General features: G+C 52.4%; 1 protein-coding gene and 1 pseudogene across 1 annotated transcript; both read right to left on the bottom strand.

Annotated features, from left to right (window-relative positions):
• Positions 1-25: 25 nt before the first annotated feature.
• Positions 26-6,048, bottom strand: SELENOW (selenoprotein W). The gene is made up of 6 exons (XM_006172083.3): positions 5,917-6,048; positions 4,761-4,785; positions 4,624-4,677; positions 4,358-4,432; positions 4,165-4,263; positions 26-395 (listed from the first exon to the last, which is right to left on the bottom strand). The coding sequence occupies exons 1-5, from the start codon at positions 5,943-5,945 to the stop codon at positions 4,183-4,185; spliced, it is 264 nt and encodes an 87-aa protein (XP_006172145.2). The 5' UTR covers positions 5,946-6,048; the 3' UTR covers positions 26-395; positions 4,165-4,182.
• Positions 6,049-16,453: 10,405 nt separating this feature from the next.
• Positions 16,454-17,276, bottom strand: LOC102477628 (methylosome subunit pICln pseudogene; annotated as a pseudogene).
• Positions 17,277-22,567: the final 5,291 nt, after the last annotated feature.

The raw sequence follows: 22,567 nt of genomic DNA, 5'->3' as shown, positions 1-22,567 counted from the left end.
GAGGAAGACAGGACACTCAGACACATTCAGTTCAACTCATCCCATGTTTATTGACTCACAAATTGCAATCAGAATCACCCAGGGGGTCCCTCCCATAGCTTCCCCTTGAGAAAGAATCCTGAGCCAGGACCTCCCCCATGTTCAAGGGTAGACGGGGAGACATGGGGGCACACAGGAAGAGGGGATGGAAAGCAGGAACAGGAGACGGGCAAGGCAGGGAGGGAGCAAAGGCAGATTCTGGGGGAAAGACACACTTGGAGGCAAAGACCACAGGCAATGACCCCTTCCCCACCCAGCAGCCGCGAGAATATCGGGGAAAGACCAGGCGTCCACAAGACATTTCAGTCTTTCCTGTCATGAAGCGTCCGCCGAGAGGAGCTGGAGCAAGGTCCGGACTGTGGAGAGAAAAGGGGTGAGGGAGATGAGCCTGCAGGGAGAGGTCAGGTCAGAGTCCATGTCAGAAAGACAGGGCTGGATGGTCGTCCAGTGGTCAGACACCACGCTCCACGAGACTGATCCACACAGGAAGGTTCCAGGTTCATATCCAGGGACCTCCCTGAGGGCACTGGGCATGTGCCCATGATCTGGGGTGGGCTGGAGCTGGAAGGTGGCATGAGACCTTGCCAGGGGTACCTTCCTGTCTCTGCCTCTCCTGCTCATGGAAGAAATAAAGTGTAAGGGAGGGAAATGCAGATGCAGAGAGAAACTGAGGCAGGAGGCAAACAGGATGCCCTGGGAGGTAGGGAAATCATGACCACAAAGCCAGCTGAGCCTGCAGTGCAGAACTTGACGAGGAAAACGAGGCAGCTGCTCAGAGTTCACAGAGCCAAACACGCTCTCCACAGCGAGCTCGGTCTCCAGAGAACCGTCAATGGCAGGCATTGTCTACTACCCCTGGTGGGTACACATGTGCTGTGCCCCACACAGCCCTCTGCAACTCAGCACCTGGCTGACACAGTCACCTTGTCCCAAGAAAGGCCTGGTCCTGCCCAGCTCCGGGAAGGGAACCTCTGATCCTCTGGGCTGACCTGCCCTTATCCAATGGTAAGGGTGTCATGGTGTATCTGGGACCTTGGGCCACACCAGACAGTCTGAGCTACTAATGTGACGGGGGGGAGGGGGGGGCCTTGGGCCAAGCAGTGTCACCTCAGCCTCTGGAGAATAAGGTCATCCACACACAGCCAGCCATGTCTACATGAACTACCCAATAAAAACCTGCACCCTAGGAATGGCTGGGCTTCTCAGGCTAAACAGTGCATTTGGACACCCGAATCTGCTGAGAGGGCAGCTGGGAACTCCTGTTGGCCTCCCGGACTCTGTACCTCTTCCCTCTGAGTGCCATGTACAGGTGAGAGAGAGCACCTTCCAATGGGTCTGGTCACATGGAGATCCCCCACTTCCAGCCTGCTGGACCCTAGGTATAGCTCAGGCTGATCGGGCTAGGGATTCAAACCGGTCACCAGCTGGGATCCAGCTTCTTCTGAGCCATGCATTAATGCCACAACTCAGATGTACCCTCCCCACCCCTTCAGTGCTGTTACTCTGTGTCCTTCACTGTAATAAACAGTAATCATAGGATAAACCTCAGGCCAAACCTGGGGACACCCTCAGGGTACCCATAGGACGTGCCAGCCAGAACCACTGTGCCCAACTGCTTTCTCCCCTCTTCTAAAAATTCCACGTTTGCAGAGGGTGCAGGAAAGTCACCTTCCAACTGACCTCTCTGGAATCCAAGTACACTTCGGGCTGAATAAAACAGCCGGATTCGAGTGGCTGGCGGCTTGGAAGTGGCTGAGGGTGTTTACACCCGGGACCTGCTCTACTTCACTCCTCAGGAACTCAAATCCCACCCTCCCCACAGCAGTGACCCACAAAGTCCTCAGCTCGTGCAGCCGTGGGTTTCTGTAATTTTTTTCCTCTGGGGCAGATTGGCTTCATTTCAGATGTACACAGGAGGCACGATTTCTAAGGGGGGGGGGTCTTCAAAAAAATTCATGGAAAATGTATATGATTGGGGGGGGAAAGAGGGGGGATTTCAATTTTTCCCCCCACCAAAACAAACATGTACTTTAATTCCATCTTTCCAAACGTCTTGAAGTACGTTTCTGGTTCCGTATGGCAAGACCTCCAGCTTCCCTGTCCATGCTCACACTGAACGGGACCTCATCCCTCTCTGGGAGAGAATCCCAGGGCTGACCCCGTGCGCAGCAGTTAAGGGCAGTGCACGGGAAGCCCGCTCCCACACGGCCAACGTCGCCTGAGCGCCAGCCCCGCGGCCTCAACACAGGTGTGTGTGCATACGTGCCCCAAACCCTGACGGGACGGGGTACCCCACTGTGGGAGAGGTCTCTCTCTCGTGTCCTCTGGCAATCAAATATATATATATATACTCCAGAAAGTGGAACTTGAGTTGAAAGCCTCTGAGAACTATTTTTCCAGAAGAATGCATACCAGGACCGCCAGCCTGTAGCATGGTGGCTACAGCAGCTGGATCCGAAGTGGCCAACTACACAGTTCAAGGCCCGGATCCCGGGGCTTAGGAGGCACGCTGGGCACATGTGCATGTGTACCCGCGGTCCAAAGAGAATGGATGAGAAGGGATCACAGAATGGTCATCCCCTGGGGAGTGAGCTCTCACTTTCTCTCTCCGCCCCAGCCCCTCAGAGAGCACACATGCCCTATAGCAAACAAATAATAATAGTAATAATAATAATAAAAGTGGCCACAGAGGGGGCAGGTACCAGGCCTGCACCATGCAAGGTTGGGACACTCAGGTCTAGACCACCCAGAATGGGTCAGGCTGACGCTCAGAGGGAGAGTATTCTAGGCTCTGGAGTGGCACTAACCACTTGGCTCTGAACTGGGCCAATACTGAGCCCGGTTCTAGAGCAGGCTGGGTCTGGAGCTAGCTGGGACACGCTGGCTTGACACCTGGCTTGGGAAGCAGCCCGATGTCCCTGAGGGTAATACGGAAGTGGCTCCTCGTGCCTGGCCTACTGGGCTGGGGCTAGTCCTTGGCTCGCAGCGTAAGAACCAGCACTTGCTTCCCAGAACTGCCCAGACGGTTCCAGAACGCGCTCACGAGCTGGTTCCCCAGTCTCAGGGCTGGGCTGGGAAGAGCCAGGTTACAGAGCCTGGGAGCTGGCATCACGTTTGAACCCCGTCGGTACTGGGGGAACTGGGGGTCTGCCCTGGGGTAGCCCCGGGGCAGGTGATGGTCTCTACAGTTAGCACCTGTCTCTAGAGCATTCTAGGGCCTAGGGCGGTCAGCTGCAGCCAGCATTTCTGGGGCTGCAGTCGGCTGGAGAGTGCTCCTAGACAGAGTTCTCCGGTTCGGGCCTGACGGTAATTAGCCATCTAGTCCCACTGCTGGGCATGGGAAACCTGGCTCACACCCCACTGGGAGCTTGGGCGGACACTCGCTATATAGCCCGCTGGTCAGCGAACTAGTTCTGGGACAAACACCCACAGCCCAGATCTGTATGATGGGTCTCTTTGACACACCTTTCTTTCTTTTTTTTTTTTTTTAGAAGTAGGTACTTTAAATAAAGAATTATTTATCGTTACCATTATTATTTAATTTGCTACGGGGTACATATGCTCCAGAGAGAGAGAGAGAAGGTGAGAAAGCAAGCTGCCACATCTAGGACTCAAAACGCCATCAGCCATGTGGGAGTCCAGCACCTTAGTCACCACGCCACCTGCTGGCCCTGCCGCCTTTCTTTCCTTGTTTTTAAGAGAGATTTTTGCTATAGGCCTTGTGTGCTCAACAGGAACAGAAAGAGACAGACAGAAAGCGAGAAATCACACCCCAGGAGGGATGACTACACCACGATCCCTTCTCCATTCTCTACTCAGGATCTTAAGTGGGCACGCACGCACATGAGCCCGGTGTGAGCTTTACGCCACCAGGTCCGGGATTGGAACTGTGGTTGAGCACGTGGGAGTCCAGAACAACCATTATGCCATCTGTTGGCCCTTGGGCACCTTTCTATTCCCAAACCAGGAAGCTGTTTTAGGGGAGCCCTCTGACCCCACCACCATCTCAGGTGGTGTAACCCTCCTGTCTGGGGACACAGCTGGCACGTCTCCACCCTGGGCAGGAGAATCTGTGTAAGGGTGGGGAAGAACCAGTAGGTGGTGCCCGTCTCAGCGGCCCCTCACCTCTGCCTTTGGGGCGCATCAGCCCTGAGCCAGGGCAGTCTTGATGGCAGCCACCAGCTTCAGAAACTTGCTCTCTGTGTCCACGAAGCCATCACCTCTCTGGGGAGGGGAGGAGGGAGAAGACGGGAGCTGGGACGGGGACACCAACCTCAGCCCCAACACAGGACAGACAAGGCGGGACAGACAGACATACCTTCTTGGAGTGAACCAACTTCCCTGCTACCATCACTTCAAAGAACCCGGTGGTCTGGGGAGTCCCCTCGCCACACTGACAAGAGGGGGCAGATGTGAGAGGCGCAGAGATGTCCCCCCTCTTGGGCACTCCATCCCCTTCCCAGGGAAGGACCCGCATGCGTGAAGGGGGTTGGGCTGACCTAACCCACTCCCACCGCCACCCAGGCCTGAGGGACCCAGAGGTGACCCTATGGGATCCCTTCCTTCTCAGGCCCCCACACTTACGATGTCCAGACATCCGGGGAACTCATCTTCCAACTTCTTCTTGAGCTGAAGATACTGGAAACGGGGTGGGAGTTCACAACGGGGTCCCCACCACCACCACCACCCTCCAGGGACACGCCTGGCCCCACCCCGCTTACCTTGGGCTTGTAGCCTCAAGCGCCACTGTGGGGGTGTCCAAGGGGGTTCCCAGGGGAGACCAACAGGTGGAGACAGGCAGCAGGGGGGACAGCAAGTGGGAGAGAGACAACACAGGCGACAGGCAAGGGCGATGACAGACACAGACGCCAGACACAAGGTGTCGCAGAACGCACAGAGCGGGACACAGAAGACAGGTTTCCAGAAGGAAAACCGACACCACCGAGCACAGGGGCCAAGGAGACAGGCAGGGAAGGGCCACACGGGGACAGAGGCGGCCACAGGGAGGGAGAACTGGGTTAGGATAAGAACGGCCTTCGCCATCCCCGCGGCTCCCACTGCAGCCCCGCTCCTGGATTCCAAAGGCCGGCGGGTCCTGGCCTGGAGTCGGAGCCTCCCCACCCTCCCGGCGCTATCACGGAACTCGCATCCGGGGCACACGCCCGGTGGCAGCTCTCATGTCACTCCAGCCTCTGCTTTGCTGGGTGGGCAGAGACATTTCCAAAGCCCAGCATGAATTCAGTCAGCTCTTTCCGAAACACAGGCAGGGGTATTCTCGAACCTTCTCTCACTCCGGGACAGTTCGGAGATATTGGGGGAGGGAAACCTAACAGGGGGCAGCAGGCTATGGCCCCATTAGTAACTGATTCCACCCGCTCCCCATCGGAGCCCCGGGCTCGTGTTTAACGTGAGCACACACGCCCAGCTATGTGCGAGCGGTGAAGGCGGCTGGGTCCCCTATGGCGGCTGCAGTTCGAGTCCTAAACGGCGCTTCTTGAAAAAACACGCCGGGAGCGTGTGCGTGCGTCCCCAGCGGCGCCTGCGGCCTGGCCTGGCCACCCCATCCCCCACCCCGGGCGGGGGCGGCGTTCTCATTTTTTCTCTACCCCCTCGCCTACGCCCAGCGCCCACGCCCTATAGTCAATTTTTTTTTCCAACTGTTGGTCATTTCTTCTTCCCCCAAAAGAAATTTTAAAATAGGCGCGCACACACACAGCTTTAAAATCTGAAAAAGTCCAACATGTCACAAACCGGGGACCCGAGGGCCGACGCCGCTCCTCACGCCCACCCGGCAACCCCTTTTCCCGAGAGGCTTCCTCCTGGCGCCCCCAAGCCCTGGCTCCGGCCGGGCGGGGGTCGGCGAGGTGCCGCACTCACCAGTACACGACTTGCACGGGGAGAGCCATGGCTCGGGAACGCGACACGGCTGCACAGGGACGCGGGACAGCTGCGGGCGCGGATGCAGCTGGGCTGGGGCCGCACGTGCGCACAAAGGCTGCCGTCCGCGCCCCGCGGCGCCGACCAACGCCGGGGACAGGGGGCGCGGGGCGCGGAGGGCACCCACGAGGGCGTTGGGGCTGGCAACTCGCGTCCCCAGGTCTCCAATCACGTCACTTCATATGTCCCTGACGCACTGGGGAGCATCTGGACCGAGGGAGCGGGCCCGCGAGGAGCCCTCTGAGCGCCCCCTGGCAGCTGCCCCCGCGCGCAGTGGTACGGTCCGGGGGGGCGGTGGTTTAGGACCAACCGCTCGGGCTCGGAACTGCACTGGCCGAGGTCGGGCCACCGGGAGGCCGGGGAGGGGCGGCGCCCTGGGGACTCGGGGAGGAGCGGGCTCTGGGCCCCCAGCCTCTGGCGGAGGGCACGGAGAAGTGGGGGAGGAGGGGGCGAGGCCCACAGGATTGGGGAAGACGCTGGCGCTGCGGGACCGGCGGGGTGTTGAGCGAGGGGGCCGCTGCCTGCTCACTGTCGCAGACCACCCTGCCGGCTGCAAGGGGAGGGTCTCATAGAATGTGCTGGAAGCGGGCAGTCGAGTCCGGGGAGTTAGGGTTGAGGCCTCTCTACGACCCTCGGTTCCCTGCCCAGAGGACACGGAAATCGCAGGCAGGGACTGTCTGACCCTGACAGGTGTGTGCTGCGTTCCTGTGTCAGCGGTGTCCAGGGACACAGCCCTGAAGCAGTGGACCGAGCCCCGGGCATGATCAGGGGGGTGGAGATGATGAACTGCTTATCTCCTGGGGTTGTGCCGAGTGTGGTGGAAATGTTCCTGAACTCAAGTCATGTCCGCTCGCCCAAGCGCTATAAAACCAAGCCATAGGCACATGGTGTGATGAAAGTACAGCTCTATTGCAAAGCGCAAAGCAAGGAGAGCGGGCAGCTCATGCTGAAAAGACCCGTCTCCCCGAGATGTTCCCCACATGCGTTTTTAAGGGCAAAATTAGGGGCAGAGGTCCCAGGCGCATGATCAGTTCAGTGATTGGTTCAAGAGGGCGTGATCAGCTCCTGGCCATTCCTGATTGGTGAGGCCTTAGGCATTCCCATTCCTCTTCAGGTGTCTGAACCATTCAGCCTGGAGTCTCTGAGCTCACAACCAGCAGCTTCCAGTCTACAAAGCACCTTACAGATTGAACTGGAAACCTTCTTTGCTTTAAGTAAGAGTTTTAGAGGTCAATGGCCCTCACTCATGGTCCATGTTGGTCATTAGCATAACCAAAGTCTGAAGACTTACCCCTTACTCTGGGCCATTACACTGCAAATGGACTTGATATTTCAGGAACCCTAGAACATACTTTAGGGGGTTCTTGCTCTGTTTCAGAAAGAACTAGAACAGCGTCTGGCTCGCAGGGATATCCACTCCGTAAGGGATAAGCAGCAGGGATTGGCCCTGGCATTAGTTTGTGGGCCAGCAGCGTTCAAGCACCAGTCTGCCCCCGGTGGCTGTGTGACCTCTGATCCCCGTGTCCATGGCTAGTTTTGGGGTGCCGACAGGACTAAGGAACACCTAGACACCTGGTAAGAGCATCAGCCCGGTGGCTAAGGCGCTGGATTCCCACATAGCTGACCGTGGTTTGAGTCCTGGACCTGGCAGCTTGTTTTCTCACTTTCCTTCTCTCTCTCTGTCTTTCTCTGGTCAACAGCAATAAAATAAAACAACAAAAATAATTGTAATGAATGAAAATTTATTTAAAAATATATATATTTCTTTAATTTTATCTATTATTATATTTTAATTTGACCAAAGAGAGATGTGGGGAGAGAGAGATGGAAAGTGAGAAAGCCAGCCACCAGGTTCAGGACTGAACACTGTGGTGGACCGTGTGGGAGTCCAATGCCTTAACCACCATGCCTCCTGATGGCCCCAGGTGGACCTTTTATTTCTTTTGTTTGTGACAGAGGGTGCGTGAGGGAGAGTGAGAGAAAGCAAGCCCTAGACAGGGTCTCATACTGTGACCCCTTTCCCCAGCCCTTCAGCTCCTCAGGACCTTGGGCACTCACATGCGTGCCTGGCATGTTTTGGGGCTTCCCAAGATCCAAACCCACAGTTGACCACGTAGCTTCCACTACTGCAGTTCAGTTTGCAGCCAACTTTGCCGTCAGGCTGAGCCAGATGGGTTTCTCTTGAGGGTGGAGTAGATTTTCTTCTGTTGTCTTGAGCAGCGGAATTCGGCTAACCTGCCTGTGGGCCTCGGGAGTCACACCCGCACATGGGCACGTGCATACACACACCAGGGTCTCAGGCTCTCAGCCTTGCACTGAGATTACGTCATCGGCTTCCCTGCCTCGGAGACCCCCAGACTTGGACAGAGCTGTGCTACCGGTATCCGGGGCCTCCAGCTTGCCGACAGCCTGCTGTGGGACTCACAGCCACCACAGTTGTAAGAGCTGGTTCTCCCAGTAAAACTCCTCCTGTCTATACCTACCCTATCGTTCAGTCTCCCTAGAGAACCCTGGCTAATCTAGCAGCCATCTTGGGAGTTTTGCTTTTTTTAATATTTTTAAATTTTATTTGTTATTATTATTATTTAATTTGACAAGAGAAGGAAAGAGAGAGAGAAAGTGAAAGAGCAAGCTGCCAGGTCCAAGACTTGAACCGCGGTGGCCCATGTGGGAGTCCAACAGCTTAACCACCATGGCACCTGCCGGCCCCTGTTTGTTTTTTCTTTGAGAAATTTTTGCTATAAAGCTTGTGTACTCACCAGAGACAGAAAGCAAGAAATTACCCCTTGGGGGATGTCCACACTGCAATCCCTTCTTCACCATTCTCCTCTTGGGATTTTGGGGACGCAGACACACACGCCCAGTGTGGTTCAAGCCGCCAGGGCTGGGACTCAAACTGTGGTCAACCACATGGGAGTGCCTTAACCACTACACCACCTGCTGGCCCCCACCTTGGGAGCATTTAACAAGTGTACATATGTGGAGTGCTTAACACGGGGTGGTGCAGAGTCATCGTCCCATAAAGAGAGTCCCCTCTCGTGGCTCAGACCCTCACATGGCCCCTCTGTCCGGTCCCCTCATTCCTCTTAGCATCCCAACACAGGGAACCTCTGTGCGTTGGCCCCCACCTTGGGAATGTGGAGTACTTAACACGGGGTGGTGCAGAGTCATCGTCCCATAAAGAGAGTCCCCTCTCGTGGCTCAGACCCTCACATGGCCCCTCTGTCCGGTCCCCTCATTCCTCTTAGCATCCCAACACAGGGAACCTCTGTGCGTTCAACCCCTGCTCACCCACACGCTGTTCCTGCCCTCTCCAGCTGTCTGTCCGCCAGCAACCAGCCCCAGCGTAGCGTAGGGGGAACTGTGCTTCAGTGGAAAATGGCCTCTCCGTGGCACTTCTGTCTTCTGAGGACTGTTCCCCACACACTGCTGCAAACCCAGTGACACCACGGACACACGTTGTGTCACGGCTCTGGGGACCAGAAGTCGGAGCTACGAGGGCAGCAGGGCTGGATTGTCTGACCCAGGCCATTCCCCTGGCTTCTGGTGACTGGTGTTCCCGAGTTTATAAAAGCTTCACCCCAACCCCTGCCTTCCTGTCCACATGGCGTCGTGTGTGAGTGTGTGTTGTGTGTGTGTCCGAATTTCCCTCTTTTACCAGGATACCAGCCCGGTTTTCTTGTCCGACCACAGCCACGGCTACCTGAATCCCTTCCTCCATGGATTCCTATGGATGTGTTCCCTTCCTGGCTGTGGGTTTTCTTTTCTTTTTTTTTTTTTTGGAGAGATTTTCACTGTAGGGCGCGTGCGCTCGCCAGACAGACAGAGAGAGACATAGAGACAGAAAGCGAGAAATCACCCCCCAGGGGGGATGGTCACACCGCAATCCCTTCTCCTCCATTCTCCTCTCGGGATCTTGGGCACGCACGCACACGCGCCCAGCGTGAGTTTTAAGCCACCGGGTCCGGGACACGAACCACGGTCGACTACGTGGGAGTCCAGCGACATAGCCATTACGCTAACTGCTGGTACCCCTGGCTGTGGGTTTCTGTGATGCCACCTCCCTGACCTCTCTCCTACCAGTCACTCATTCCATTCCACCACAGTGGCCTTTCTGGCCAATCTCAGGATGTTCCTGCCTCTGAACTACCTGCCGCTTTCTGATCTTTCTTTCTCAGTGAGGATTTCACATCGTCAGAGAAGCCTTCCTTAACCACGCTAAGATACCCCAGCATCCCAGTCACTCCTCGTCTTATGACACGGCTTTAGTTTTCCCAAACCATAGGTTGCACATTTGTTTACTTGTTTGGTGATTTGTCTTCTGCACTAGAATGTAGGTTCCTTGAGGGTAAGGAAGTTTGTCGTGGTTAACCATCGTATCACTAAAGCCTAACCCATAATAGGCACTGAATATGTGTTTTTGGAACCCCACCCAGAATTTTATTATTCAAGACAGATGTCAAATAATTATATTTTTCCCATTAAAAATGGCTTTGGTGAAACCCCAGTTCACAAATCACAGGTGAGAAATAAGCAGATGATACTGAGTTCTGAAGTCCTTAAAGCAGTTACAATAAATGTATCATTGAGTCCACAGACTCATGGGGTCAGCATGTTATGGTGGGGAAAGCGTATGTTATATTTCTACCTCACCACTGATGGGATCTGTGTATTCTTTGACAATTCATTTAACCTCTGATTCTAGTTTTCTTCATTGAAAGATGGGAATAATAAAAGGGGACTTTTAAAAGTTCACAGAAAGGGGACCAGCAGTTAGCGTAATGGCTATGTCGCTGGACTCCCACATAGTCAACCGTGGTTCGCGTCCCGGACTCGGTGGCTTAAACTCACACCGAGCACGTGTGCGTGTGTGCCCAAGATCCCAAGAGGAGAATGGAGGAGAAGGGATTGCGGTGTGGCCATCCCCCCTGGGGGGTGATTTCTCGCTTTCTATCTCTCTGTCTCTCTCTGTCTGGTGAGCACACGCGCCTTATAGCAAAAACCTCTTAAAAAAAAAAAGAGTTCACAGAAAGTGACTGAAGAAGAAACATTTACCAGACATAAAAATTCATGTAAACAAATAGGTTATGAAACAATGTATAACAGCATTTTTTTAAAAGGGCATTGTCTGGGACCAGCAGTTGGCGTAATGGCTGGGTCACTGGACTCCCATGTAGTTGACTGCAGTTCGAGTCCCAGACCCAGTGGCTTAAACTCATGCCAGGAGTGTGTGCGCGCATGCCCAAGATCCCGGGAGGAGAATGGAGGAGAAGGGATTGCAGCGTGACCATCCCTCCTGGGGGGTGATTTCTCACTTTCTGTCTCTCTGTCTCTCTCTTTCTGGTGAACACATGCACCCTACAGCAAAAACCTCTCAAAAAATAAAATGAAAAAGGGCATTGTCAATCATATGTGTGTATATGGGTATGTATGTATGTGTGTGTGTGTGTATATGGGTATGTATGTATGTGTGTGTGTGTGTATGTGTGTGTGTATGTGTGTGTGTGTGTGTGTGTGTGTAAAACTAGTAGAATGAAAATCAGAGGAGCAGAAAATCATGTAATGTTCTTTGTTTAAGATTAGGAATATAATAATATCCTTGATTTGAACACCACATATTGCAAGCATGCTTTGTAGAGTACAATAGTTCTTGAAAATTGAAATGGAAAAATCTATTGTAACACACAAAGATGTACATCAGTTAAATGTAAATAAGAAATTACAAAATAAATTTAAAAAAAAAAAAAAAGGATACCAGCCATGTTGGGGGAAGGGCCCACGCTATGCTGGTTGACCGCACCCCGGCTAAGCACCGCTGCAGCGACACCCCACACAGTCCCAGTCTGAGGTACTGGGGGTTAAAACTTCAACATGTAATTTTTGTTTTTTTCCAGAGAGCATGCCAAAAATCTCTTCTTCACTTCTTCCCATCTGGATTTTGGGCACGCACACACTGTCAGGCGTGTTTTTCAAGCCGCCTGGGCTGGAGTTCAAACCACACTTGCCCTGTAGGTCCCTGACCTCAATGCAATGTTTAACTACTGTGCTACGGGGCTGGCCTCCAATGTATTCATTTTGGATAAGACACTTATTTTTTAAAGAATTATCTATTTATTTAAGAATTATTTAATTTTATTCATTATTACCCGGCTAAGCACCGCTGCAGCGACACCCCACACAGTCCCAGTCTGAGGTACTGGGGGTTAAAACTTCAACATGTAATTTTTGTTTTTTTCCAGAGAGCATGCCAAAAATCTCTTCTTCACTTCTTCCCATCTGGATTTTGGGCACGCACACACTGTCAGGCGTGTTTTTCAAGCCGCCTGGGCTGGAGTTCAAACCACACTTGCCCTGTAGGTCCCTGACCTCAATGCAATGTTTAACTACTGTGCTACGGGGCTGGCCTCCAATGTATTCATTTTGGATAAGACACTTATTTTTTAAAGAATTATCTATTTATTTAAGAATTATTTAATTTTATTCATTATTATTTTAATTTAACCAGAGAGAGAGGGGAAGTGAGAAGTCAAGCCGCCAGGTCCAGAACTTGAACCATGGTTGGCCACGTGGGAGTCCAACATACCTTAACCACCGTGCCAACTGCTGGCCCCAAGAATTATTTACTTTAATTTATTATCACTTTTTTTTTTTTAAATTTTCTGTTGAGCACATGTTCACCAGAAAGAAAGAGGAAAAGTGAAAAAGCAAGCCGTCAGGTCTGGGACTTGAACCACCGTTGGCCATGTGGGAGCCTAACACCTTAACCACCATGCCACCTGCCAACCCCATGAGACACTATTTAGCCAATAACATTGTTCAGAATTATCTGATTCTATGGGATCTATTTTATAATTATACAAATATAATTTTACAATTATAGCTGAATTATCCTTCTCTACAGACATGCTAACAGTTCCATCGTGGGGGACAACCCTCCCCCACAGATGGTGTGTCTCCATTGTGAGTTCATGTCAATATCCCTGATCAATTGCAGTGTCTGCTCTCTGGCTCTCCTTTGAGCTGGTAATGCATCCCCAGTCCCCTCATTAGTGAGGTAAGTCAATCTAATGTTCATTTTTGGATCCGGGAGTCACGGCTTTCCCTCTCTGAGTCCTCACTGAGCTCCCATTCCACTCTGGTTGTCACAGGTCAGGTGCCCCCTGGTCCCCATACACCCAGCAAATGACCTGGCTCAGGGCAGACACTTAGAGGATGCTCAGAGGAGCAGGTGCAGGGCCGAGCACTTGCGGGAGGAGGCATACCCCGCTCTGCTGCTGAGAACAAAGAGGTCTCGGTTGACCCAGGCGTGGGGGAGGCTGGAGGTCAGTAATGACTCCTCGGTGGGCGCTCTATCTCTGTCCCTCTCACAGAGAGAGAGACAGACTGACAGCAATACGCGAGTGCTCAGTCACACAGTCACCCAACTGTACATGCAGACAAACCCAGCCCAAGTAGAGACACGACTGCATGACACACGTGACAGACCCGTGTTCGTCCGGCCACACGACACAAAAGCACGCCAGGCTCTCTGCACACAACAGCCCTGCCGGAACCCAGCCAGTGTCACGGCGTCCACATCCAAATGCACAGGGCGCAGTGACAACCGCTCTGCCCCACATGCGGGGACACACAGCCGTACTCCAGACAAAGTAACACAACACACCAGTGTCCAGCCAGGGACACGAAAGCCCACCTGAGACCCGACTCACTGGAACACGATTAAATACCAAGCACACACTGCTTAGTTTGGACATGGAGGTCGACATGCAGCATCACACAAAGACATGCTCACTAATGCCCACACACACACACACACAGCAACATGCAACTCCACTGGCCCCGCAGAAACCCAGCTGCACGGTGACATTGTAGCACAATAGCACATACCATCATGGAGTGAGGGACAGAAAGAAATGAGACCATTCTGCACACGCTGCAGGACGTGGAGGAGAGTGACCACAATTGCACACACACACACACACACACACCACCACTAACACAGTCTCCAGCCATTCTCCCAGACAAGCTCTCATCTGGGTGCATTTGGACATGAACACCACAACCCAACACATACCCACCACAAACCTGAACCGTGCTTTTCTGTGCACCGCCCCCAGCTCTCCTCCCCCAGAAACGCATCTGTGCTCTGGCGACCGTTGAGGATCCTGTTCCGTGTCTCCCAGGTGCGGCCACACTGTAATAAATTCTTTCTCTCACCAACTTCAAGTGGCAAAGGGTCAGACCTGCTTTGGGTCCCTGGACTGGGGACGGAGGGCCCTTATCTGGGCAGTGCTGTGGTTGTCCCATTTTACCAACGGGCAGACTGAGGCACTCGTCCACGGTCGCTCAGAGTACAGACTTGATCCTGACCATCTGATGCTGGAGCCTGAGTTCTGAGCCACCTGCCGACGGGCAAGATGGGAAACGGTGCCAGTGGGAGGGTGAGGAATAGGGCTGGTATCGGGAACCCTGAACGCTCTGAAGGACGGGGGAGGCCTACCCTCTCAAGAACCCAGAGGGCCTGTCCTCTGCTCTATGCCTGTCCTGGGGAAGAGGCTGGGCTTTTTGGGAGGGGGCTAAGAATAATTTATTTTATTATTATTTTTTAAATTTGCAGTAGGGCTCCTGCACTCACGAGAGAGAGAGAAAGCAAGCTGCCAGGTCCAGGACTTGAACTGCAGTTGGCCATATGGGAGTCTAGCACCTTAACCACCTGCTGGCCTGAGGTGGGGCTCTTATGTCTCCTATGTTTCCATAAGAGCAAGGCGCCCAGTGTGGCTGGAGCACAGTCAGGAGGGGGCAGTAGTGGGTAAGAGCAGAGAGGTCGGAGGGCCAGGCCATCTGCTGACTAGAAGTGGAACCTGGCTTCCCATGTGGGCCCAGGTCTGGGTCCTGTGCCCAGCTTGCTGCCCCTGGAGAGCGATAGGGAGACCCCTTCACACAATTCAGTGACGGTCAAGCCCTGGGTGCAGGAGAGCTAGCGGCAGGGAGTCCCCCTCTGTCTGTCAGTGGGTTCTGTAGAAGTAGCTCATGGAATTTAAATTTCCATTGCTCTAAAGATGAATGAGGTTGAGCATCTTGTCATGTGTTTATTTGCATTATGTATCTTCTTTGATGAAGCGTCATTTGATTCAGACCTTTTGTCTATTTTTATTGGGTTGTTCCTCTTTTAGTTATTAAGTTGTAAGTGTTCTTTTTCTGAGATTATTCAAACAGATTTACTTGATATTCATAACTACAAAATTTCATATGCAACACACGGCCATTATTGTAGGATCTAGCCCTTTTTTTTGAGAGGTTTTTGCTATAGGGCACATGTGCTCACCAGAAAGACAAAGAGAGACAGAAAGCAAGAAATCACCCCGCAGAGGGGATGGCCACGCTGCAGTCCCTTCTCCATTCTCCTCTCGGGATCTTGGGCACCCACGTACACATCCCCGGCGTGAGTTTAAGCCACCAGGAGTTTTTTTAAAGAAATATTTTATTTTATTTTATTTTTTATAGAAAACCAAGATTTATTTGTTAAGCTATTACAACAAAACGATTCTTATTTGAAGTACTTTGAGAACTTCATCCCAGTTTCACTTGTTCTGTTACAGAAAACTGATACCTAAGGGGTTGGAAATTAAAGACATAACCTAAGAGGTGGTGGCGGACAGACTGGCCAAACACGGCCACAGGAGCGGAAGGAGCCAGAGCGCGTGTCAGGGAAGCAGGTGTGGCGGGTGTTTCTCAGGAGGTCACCTAGAGATGCCCGAATTAACCAATCTGGGCCCCAAACTAGTGTAAGACTCTTGCCCCTATGGAGACAAGCCAAACTGAGGAGCCTCTGGGATTTCTTTGTTTTTCTTTTTGGGGGAAGGGTAACCCAAAGGGCTTACCTTAGTTTCAGTCTCTGTTTCCCACCCCACCTACCTACACGTCCAAGCTCCTGTGTACTTCCACCACATGGGCCTACGAGCTTACAGAAGATGCATACAGCGCAGACGGGAACTACAGGCCCACTCAGAGGGACCGACACAGAGCGTTTGGGGGTAAATGATAAACCACAAACACTCCCGTGGTTAAGTTAGTTCACCTCTGTTAATAAAGGTCACGGTTTCTTCTGCTGGTGCCAACTTGCTGTGTCAGTACAGTCTGTCTTAAGAAAGAACTGGTTTGGGACCAGCAGTTAGCGTAGTGGCTATGTCACTGGACTCCCATGTAGCCGACCACAGTTCAAGTCCTGGACCCGGCAGCTTAAACTCACGCCGGGCGCGTGTGCGTGCATGCCCAAGATCCCAAGAGGAGAATGGAGGAGAAGGGATTGTGGCATGGCCATCCCCCCTGGGGGGTGATTTCTCGGTTTCTATCTCTCTGTCTCTGTCTGTCTGGTGAGTGCACACGCCCTATAGCAAAAACCTCTCCAGAAAGAAAGAAAGAAAGAAAGAAAGAAAGAAAGAAAGAAAGAAAGAAAGAAAGAAAGAAAGAACGAACGAACAAACGAACGAACTGGTTCAGGTCGAGCTGAAGACATACAAGGACTTTCATCAACCGCACTCCAGAGTGGAAGAGGCGACACGTTCTCTCCCAGTTATGAGCGGAGCCTCAGAGCACACCACCGGCCTCAGTGATCGACGTCTGCGTCCTCAAACTGCCCAGCCACGGTGGGTGCGGTGTCTATCTCCAACCCGTCTTCATAATCCGGACCCCGGCCATATTATACTGGCTGCTCACGGACTGAGAGAGCATTCCTTCTAGTCTCTGCAGTGTGGCCCGTCCTTCTGCCGTTAAGTGAGACAGTCCTCCTTCATAGGTGTGAAATGTAGGGATGTCCCCCTGTCCTTGTTCGTGTGCCTCCACGTCGAACCCTTCTCCATCATAATCGTTTGAGTCTTCATCCTCAGGGTCCGGATGCAAGGCCTGGCATTCACACATGGTACTGATTTATCACTCGGCACAAATCTAAACTCAGTAATAGCTTCAGCATCATCGTCACTGTCTTCCTCCTCCTCTTCATCAACAGATTCTTTTGATTCTTCTCCAAATCTGGCATTCACCATAACATACAAATGTTCTCGCAGATCGGCATTCAGGTCCCTGGACACGGCGTGTAAACTAATGGTGGGGTATTCCAGTGAGAACCCTAATCCAGAGCCATCCAACCAAGACAGGCGGCTCTCCGCGATGTGCAGGGTCCCGGTGCCGAGGACCTTCCCGGCCAGCACAGCCTGCTGCTGCCGGAGCCCCTCAGCCAGCCTGGGCGGCGGGAAACTTTTCAGAAAGCTCAGCAGCAGGGAGCGCAGAAACACAAGCGCGGAGGGAGCCGGGCACGGCAATCCCAGTTGACCGCATCCCGCCCGGACAAGAATTATTTTATTTTTAAACTTTTATTTATTTATTTTTATTTGACCAAAGAGTGACAGAGTGAGAGAGAAAGTGAGAAAGCAAGCCACCAGGCCCGGGACTCGAACCATGGTTGGCCATATGGGAGTTCAGCGCCCTCACCTACCATGCCACCTGCCAGCCCCTGTTTTAGAGATTTTTGTTATAGGGCATGTGTGCTCACTGGAGAGACAGAGAGACAGAAAGAGAGAAATCACCCCCAGGGGAGGATGGCCGTGTCACAATCCCTTCTCTTCCATTCTCCTCTCAGGATTTTGGGCATGCATGCACATGCACATAGAGTGAGTTTTAAGCCACCAGGTCCAGGACTCGAACCAGAGTTGACTATGTGGGAGTCCAGCAACATAACTATTGTGTCATCTGCTGGTCCCCAGATAAATCCATCTTAAAGAAAGTATTTAGGTCCCAACAGGTGGTATGGTGGTTAAGATGCTGGACTCCCACATGGTTGACCACAGTTCAAGTCCTGGACCTGGTAGCTTGCTTGTTCACTCTCCCTCTCTCTCTCTGGTCAAATTAAAGAATAATGATGATAATTTTTAAATAAATTAAATAAATCATTCTTTTTTAAGGAATTATTTAATTTAATTTATTTATTTTAATTTGACCAGGGAGGGACAGAATGAGAGAGACAGAAAGTGAGAAAGAAAGTCACCAGGTCTAGGACTCGAACTGTGGTCAGTCACATGGGAGTCCAGTGCCCTCAACCACCACATCACCTGCCGACCCCAATAAATAATTCTTTAAAAAAGAAGAAAGAAAGAAAGAAAGAAAGAAAGAAAGAAAGAAAGAAAGAAAGAAAGAAAGGAAGGAAGAAAGAAAGAAAGAAAATATTTAGTGGGCCAGCCTCATAGACTAGCAGTTAAAGGAGCCGGCTACCACACCAGGTGCATGTGCATGCCCCAAATCCCAATGAGATGGAGAAATGGAGAAGGGATTAAAGCATGGTCATCCCCTACTGGGGGTGCTTTCTCTCTCACATTCTCCTGCTCTTCACTCTTTCTTTCTTTTTTAAAAAAATATTTATTTAATTCCATTTGTTATTATAATCATATTTTTAATTTGACCAGAGAGAGACAGAGAGAGAAAGGGAAAGTGAGAAAGCAGGCCGCCAGGCCCAAGACTCTAACTGCAGCTGGCCATGTGGGAATCCAGCACCTTTAACCACCACGCCCCCTGCTGGTTCCTTCACTCTTTCTTTCTATCTCTCTGGTGAGAGCATGTCCCCTCCGGTAATTAAAAAATTGGTATTTATTGAGCTTTTGGAAAAGTCGGGATGAATTTTTCTGTTTTTCTGTGTTATAACTTTTCCACCGACCCAGTAAGCTCACTGGTGGCTTGCTTGTATCAGTGGACACAATTGTGAACATCGTTAATTTCCCAAAAACCAACATGTCATTCCTCTGAACATTCACAAACGTCTAGAACAATTGAATCATGTAAAAAAATCTATGTGAAACAGGAAAGCAAACTTAGTCATTTGCTAACACCAAGAGAATTCTTATCTCCCTCTCTGCGGTAATTCTTATTTGTCAATGGGCTCGTACCAGGCGCTGAGGATCCAGGCGTGGGTGGGTAGCGGTGGGGGGATGGCATTTCCTGTCCAGACAGGCCTTGTAAAGCAGCCCATTTTCACCCTTAAAGGGAAAAGAAATGCTTCAGATTTAATTCTTCTTTTTTTCTTTAATTTTAAGTATAGGTTCTCCTCCTTAAAGGGAAAAGACACGTTTCAGATTTAATTCTTTTTTTTTTCTTTAATTTTAAGTATAGGTTCTCCTTTCACTGGACACAGAATTTTCCAGAGACCCGCTGACCGCTCTCAGGCCCCCAGTGTGCATGGGCGTGTCGCATCAGCACAGGTGCGTGTGTACAAGGAGCTAGTGTGACTTTTTCTGGTGAATATGGTCCCTGAAGGATGCACAGAAAATGTTGGGCACAGGCCACGCCGAGGAATACGACACCCGCAAGAACCTGGGACATTAGGTCGTGAGTGTTTCCTCAGCTGCCACCTCCTCAGTGAAGCCTTCCCTGACTGTCCTTTTATTTTCAATTTACTTTTGTATGTTTTGCATAGCAAAGTGCACAGAACTTAAATGTACAGCTCTGTGAATTTTATATATGTATGGTATTGTTTAACCACTTTTTTTTTTTTTTTTTTTTTTGGAGAGGTGTTTGCTATAGGGCGCGTGCGCTCACCAGAAAGACACAGAGAGACAGAAAGCGAGAAATCACCCCCAGGGGGGATGGCAACGCCGCAATCCCTTCTCTTCCATTCTCCTCTTGGGATCTTGAGCCCGCACGCACACGCGCCCAGTGTGTTTAAGCCACTGGGTCCAGGACTCGAACCATGGTTGGCTACGTAGGAGTCCAGCGACATAGCCATTACGCCAACTATTGGTCTCTATTTAACCACTTTCCACGTAAAGACAGGTCATTTCTAGTTACCCAAAGCCATGTGTCCTCCCAGTTGAGTCTCCCACAAGTCACGGATCTCCTGCCTTCTCTGCATCACGGATCTCCTGCCTTCTCCGCATAGACTAACTCGGTCCGTTCTAGAGCCACATCTAGGTGGAATCACAGTGTGCAGCCTTAACGTCTGGATATTTTCCCTTCGTGGCGGGTGGGAGGGCCATGGGTGGATGGGTGGAAGAGTGGAGAGATGAACTGGGCAGGTAGATGGGAGTGCGGGTGGGCGGTTCACACCGCGCCTGGCTGGGTGAGAGATGGACAGCGATCCTTGCCGCCTGAGGTTTCCGCCTTGCGCAGTCTCCCCGCTAACTGGGGGCTTGCCCTGGGTTGCCAACAGTACCCAGAAGTGACCGTGTGTGGCTTCCCAGGCATAAGGAGCACTGTGGCTCTGCCTGGCTGTCCTGTATCCCCTGCTTCCGGGGAAGTCAGCGACCCTGACCGAGGGACACTGGAGCAGCCAGGAAAGGGGCTCATCTAGACAGAGACTGAGGCCCCCCTCCGGCAGACAGCTCAGCCTGCCAGATGTGCAGAGGGTGTGGGAGCCACACCCTCCAGCCCCCTGAGAAGCCCTGAACCAGAACTGGCCCAGCCTCTGCTGAGTTCCCAGCCCAAAGAGACTGTGAAAGATAAGGGCTGTTGTTTGGGACCAGCAGGTGGTGTGGTAGTTAAGGTGCTGGACTCCCACATGGCTGACTGTGGTTTGCGTCCCAGACCTGGTGGCTTGTGTTCTCATCAGCCCCCTACTGTCTCTCTCTGGTGAGCGCCTATGCCCTATAGCAAATTTTAAAATAATAATGATAAATAAAAATAAATAAATAATTATTTAAGGACCAGCAGATGGTGTAATGGTTACGTCACTGGACTCCCCCATAATTGACCATGGTTCGAGTCCCAGACCTGGTAGCTTAAAACTCATGCTGGGCACGTGTGTGTGTGTGTGTGTGTGTGTGTGTGTGTGCTGAAAATTCCAAGAGGAGAATGGAAGAAAATGGACTGTGGCATGGCCATCCACCCCTGGGGGGGGTGATTTCTTGCTTTCTGTCTCTCTGCCTCTCTCTGTCTCTCTGGCAAGCATATGCACTCTATAGAAAAAAAAAATCCCTCAAATAAATTAAATAGTTCTTTGAAAAAAAAAAAAATGTTGTTGTGGTGGTTGTTCTAAACCACTGGGTTCTGTGTCACTGTGACTTAGTGACAGGTCAGCGATGGACTTGCTCACAGGCGACAAGTAGGTTGATGGGTAAGCAGATGGCAGGCAGGAGTCCAGCCGGTGAGGATCCCTCCAAGGTGGGAGGCCTTGGAGACGTGCCCTGTCCCCTGTCCCCCACACTCACCTCCTCCTCCCCTCTCCCACCCTCCCAAGTCCCCCTGCTGTGCTACCCAGACACCAGCAGCAACTGCTCTGACCTGGTGGCTGAAGTCCGACTAGAGTCCCGGCTGCTGGGCAGTGAGGTGTGTGCCGCCCCTGGGAGCACCCGCAGCCGTGCCCCCTGGGGAGGTGACCACACAGCAGCTGGCCCGCCCAGGCCAGAGGCAGCAGGAGGCCCCAGTGATCAACCACGGGAGGAGACGGCGCTCACTGGAGAGACTGCTGGGAGTCACGACAGCCAGGAGCCAAGAGCATCGCCGTCCACCTGTGTGGGGCGCAGGGGGCTGGGGCACCTCCTGTGAGGAGCCGGGGCTTGGGATGGCCCAGACTCCGGCCTCTCGGCCTCCTCCAGGTCCACATCTTGGTTTGGAAGACGAGTGGGAGGAACCTCAGTTTCTAAGTGTCGTTCGTGTGTGGGAGGAAGCAGGCCACGTGCTTCTGACATTCTGGATTGGATCGGTTTCACCCTGCGGTGTCATCGATCCCATCAACAGAGAGTTAGCTCTGGACTCCAGAATCTACAGGCTCCGATCAGACTCTGATTCTGTGGACGGGCTTGATGCCTTCAGGGTGTCCCCGACCCTTCCTCGTGCTCGTGTCTGCAGGGACTGAACCTCTGGGACTCACGCTTCCAGGGTGCGGAGGCTGACCTGTGGAGGTCAGGTGAGATGGGCCTGCTCCCTCCATTAGAGTCCCCTGTCAGCGCCCCCCACACCTTCTCTGTCAGGTTTCTGCCATGGGGCGCATGCTGGAGAGACAGCACAAGGGAAAGTGAGAACTCACCCCCAAGGTGGGGGGTGATGGCCACACTGCAGTCCCTTCTCCTCCTGGGCTTTCGGGCATGCACACACACACAGGCCCAGCGCGAAGTTCAAGCCACCAGGTCGGGACTCCAACCATGATCGGCCATGTGGGAGTCAAGCACCTTAATCACCACACCACCTGCTGGCCCCAGACCCCCCCACACACACACTTTTTTTTTAATTGCCAGAGGGTGCATGTGCTCACTAGAGAAAGGTAAAGAAACAGGGACCTGCAGCTGGCGTAATGGCTATGTCGCTGGACTCCCACGTAGCCGACGCAGTTCGAGTCCTGGACTCAGTGGCTTAAACAACGCCAGGTTCGTGTGCATGTGTGCCCAAGATCCCGAGAGGAGAATGGAGGAGAAGGGATTGCGGCGTGGCCATCCCCCGGGGGGTGATTTCTTGCTTTCTGTCACTCTGTCTCTGTCTTCCTGGTGAGCGCACACACCCTATAGCAAAAACCTCTCAAAAAACAAAAACGGGGACCAGCAGTTAGTGTAATGGCTATGTCGCTGGACTCCCACGTAGTTGACCATGGTTTGAGTCCCGGACCTGGCGGCTTAAA

The sequence above is a fragment of the Tupaia chinensis genome, unplaced genomic scaffold, assembly GCF_000334495.1.
Source record: "Tupaia chinensis unplaced genomic scaffold, TupChi_1.0 Scaffold000067_2, whole genome shotgun sequence".
Lineage (NCBI taxonomy): Eukaryota > Metazoa > Chordata > Mammalia > Scandentia > Tupaiidae > Tupaia > Tupaia belangeri.
Note: the sequence above shows the minus strand (reverse complement) of the source record. Positions and strands in the feature narration are given on the sequence as shown.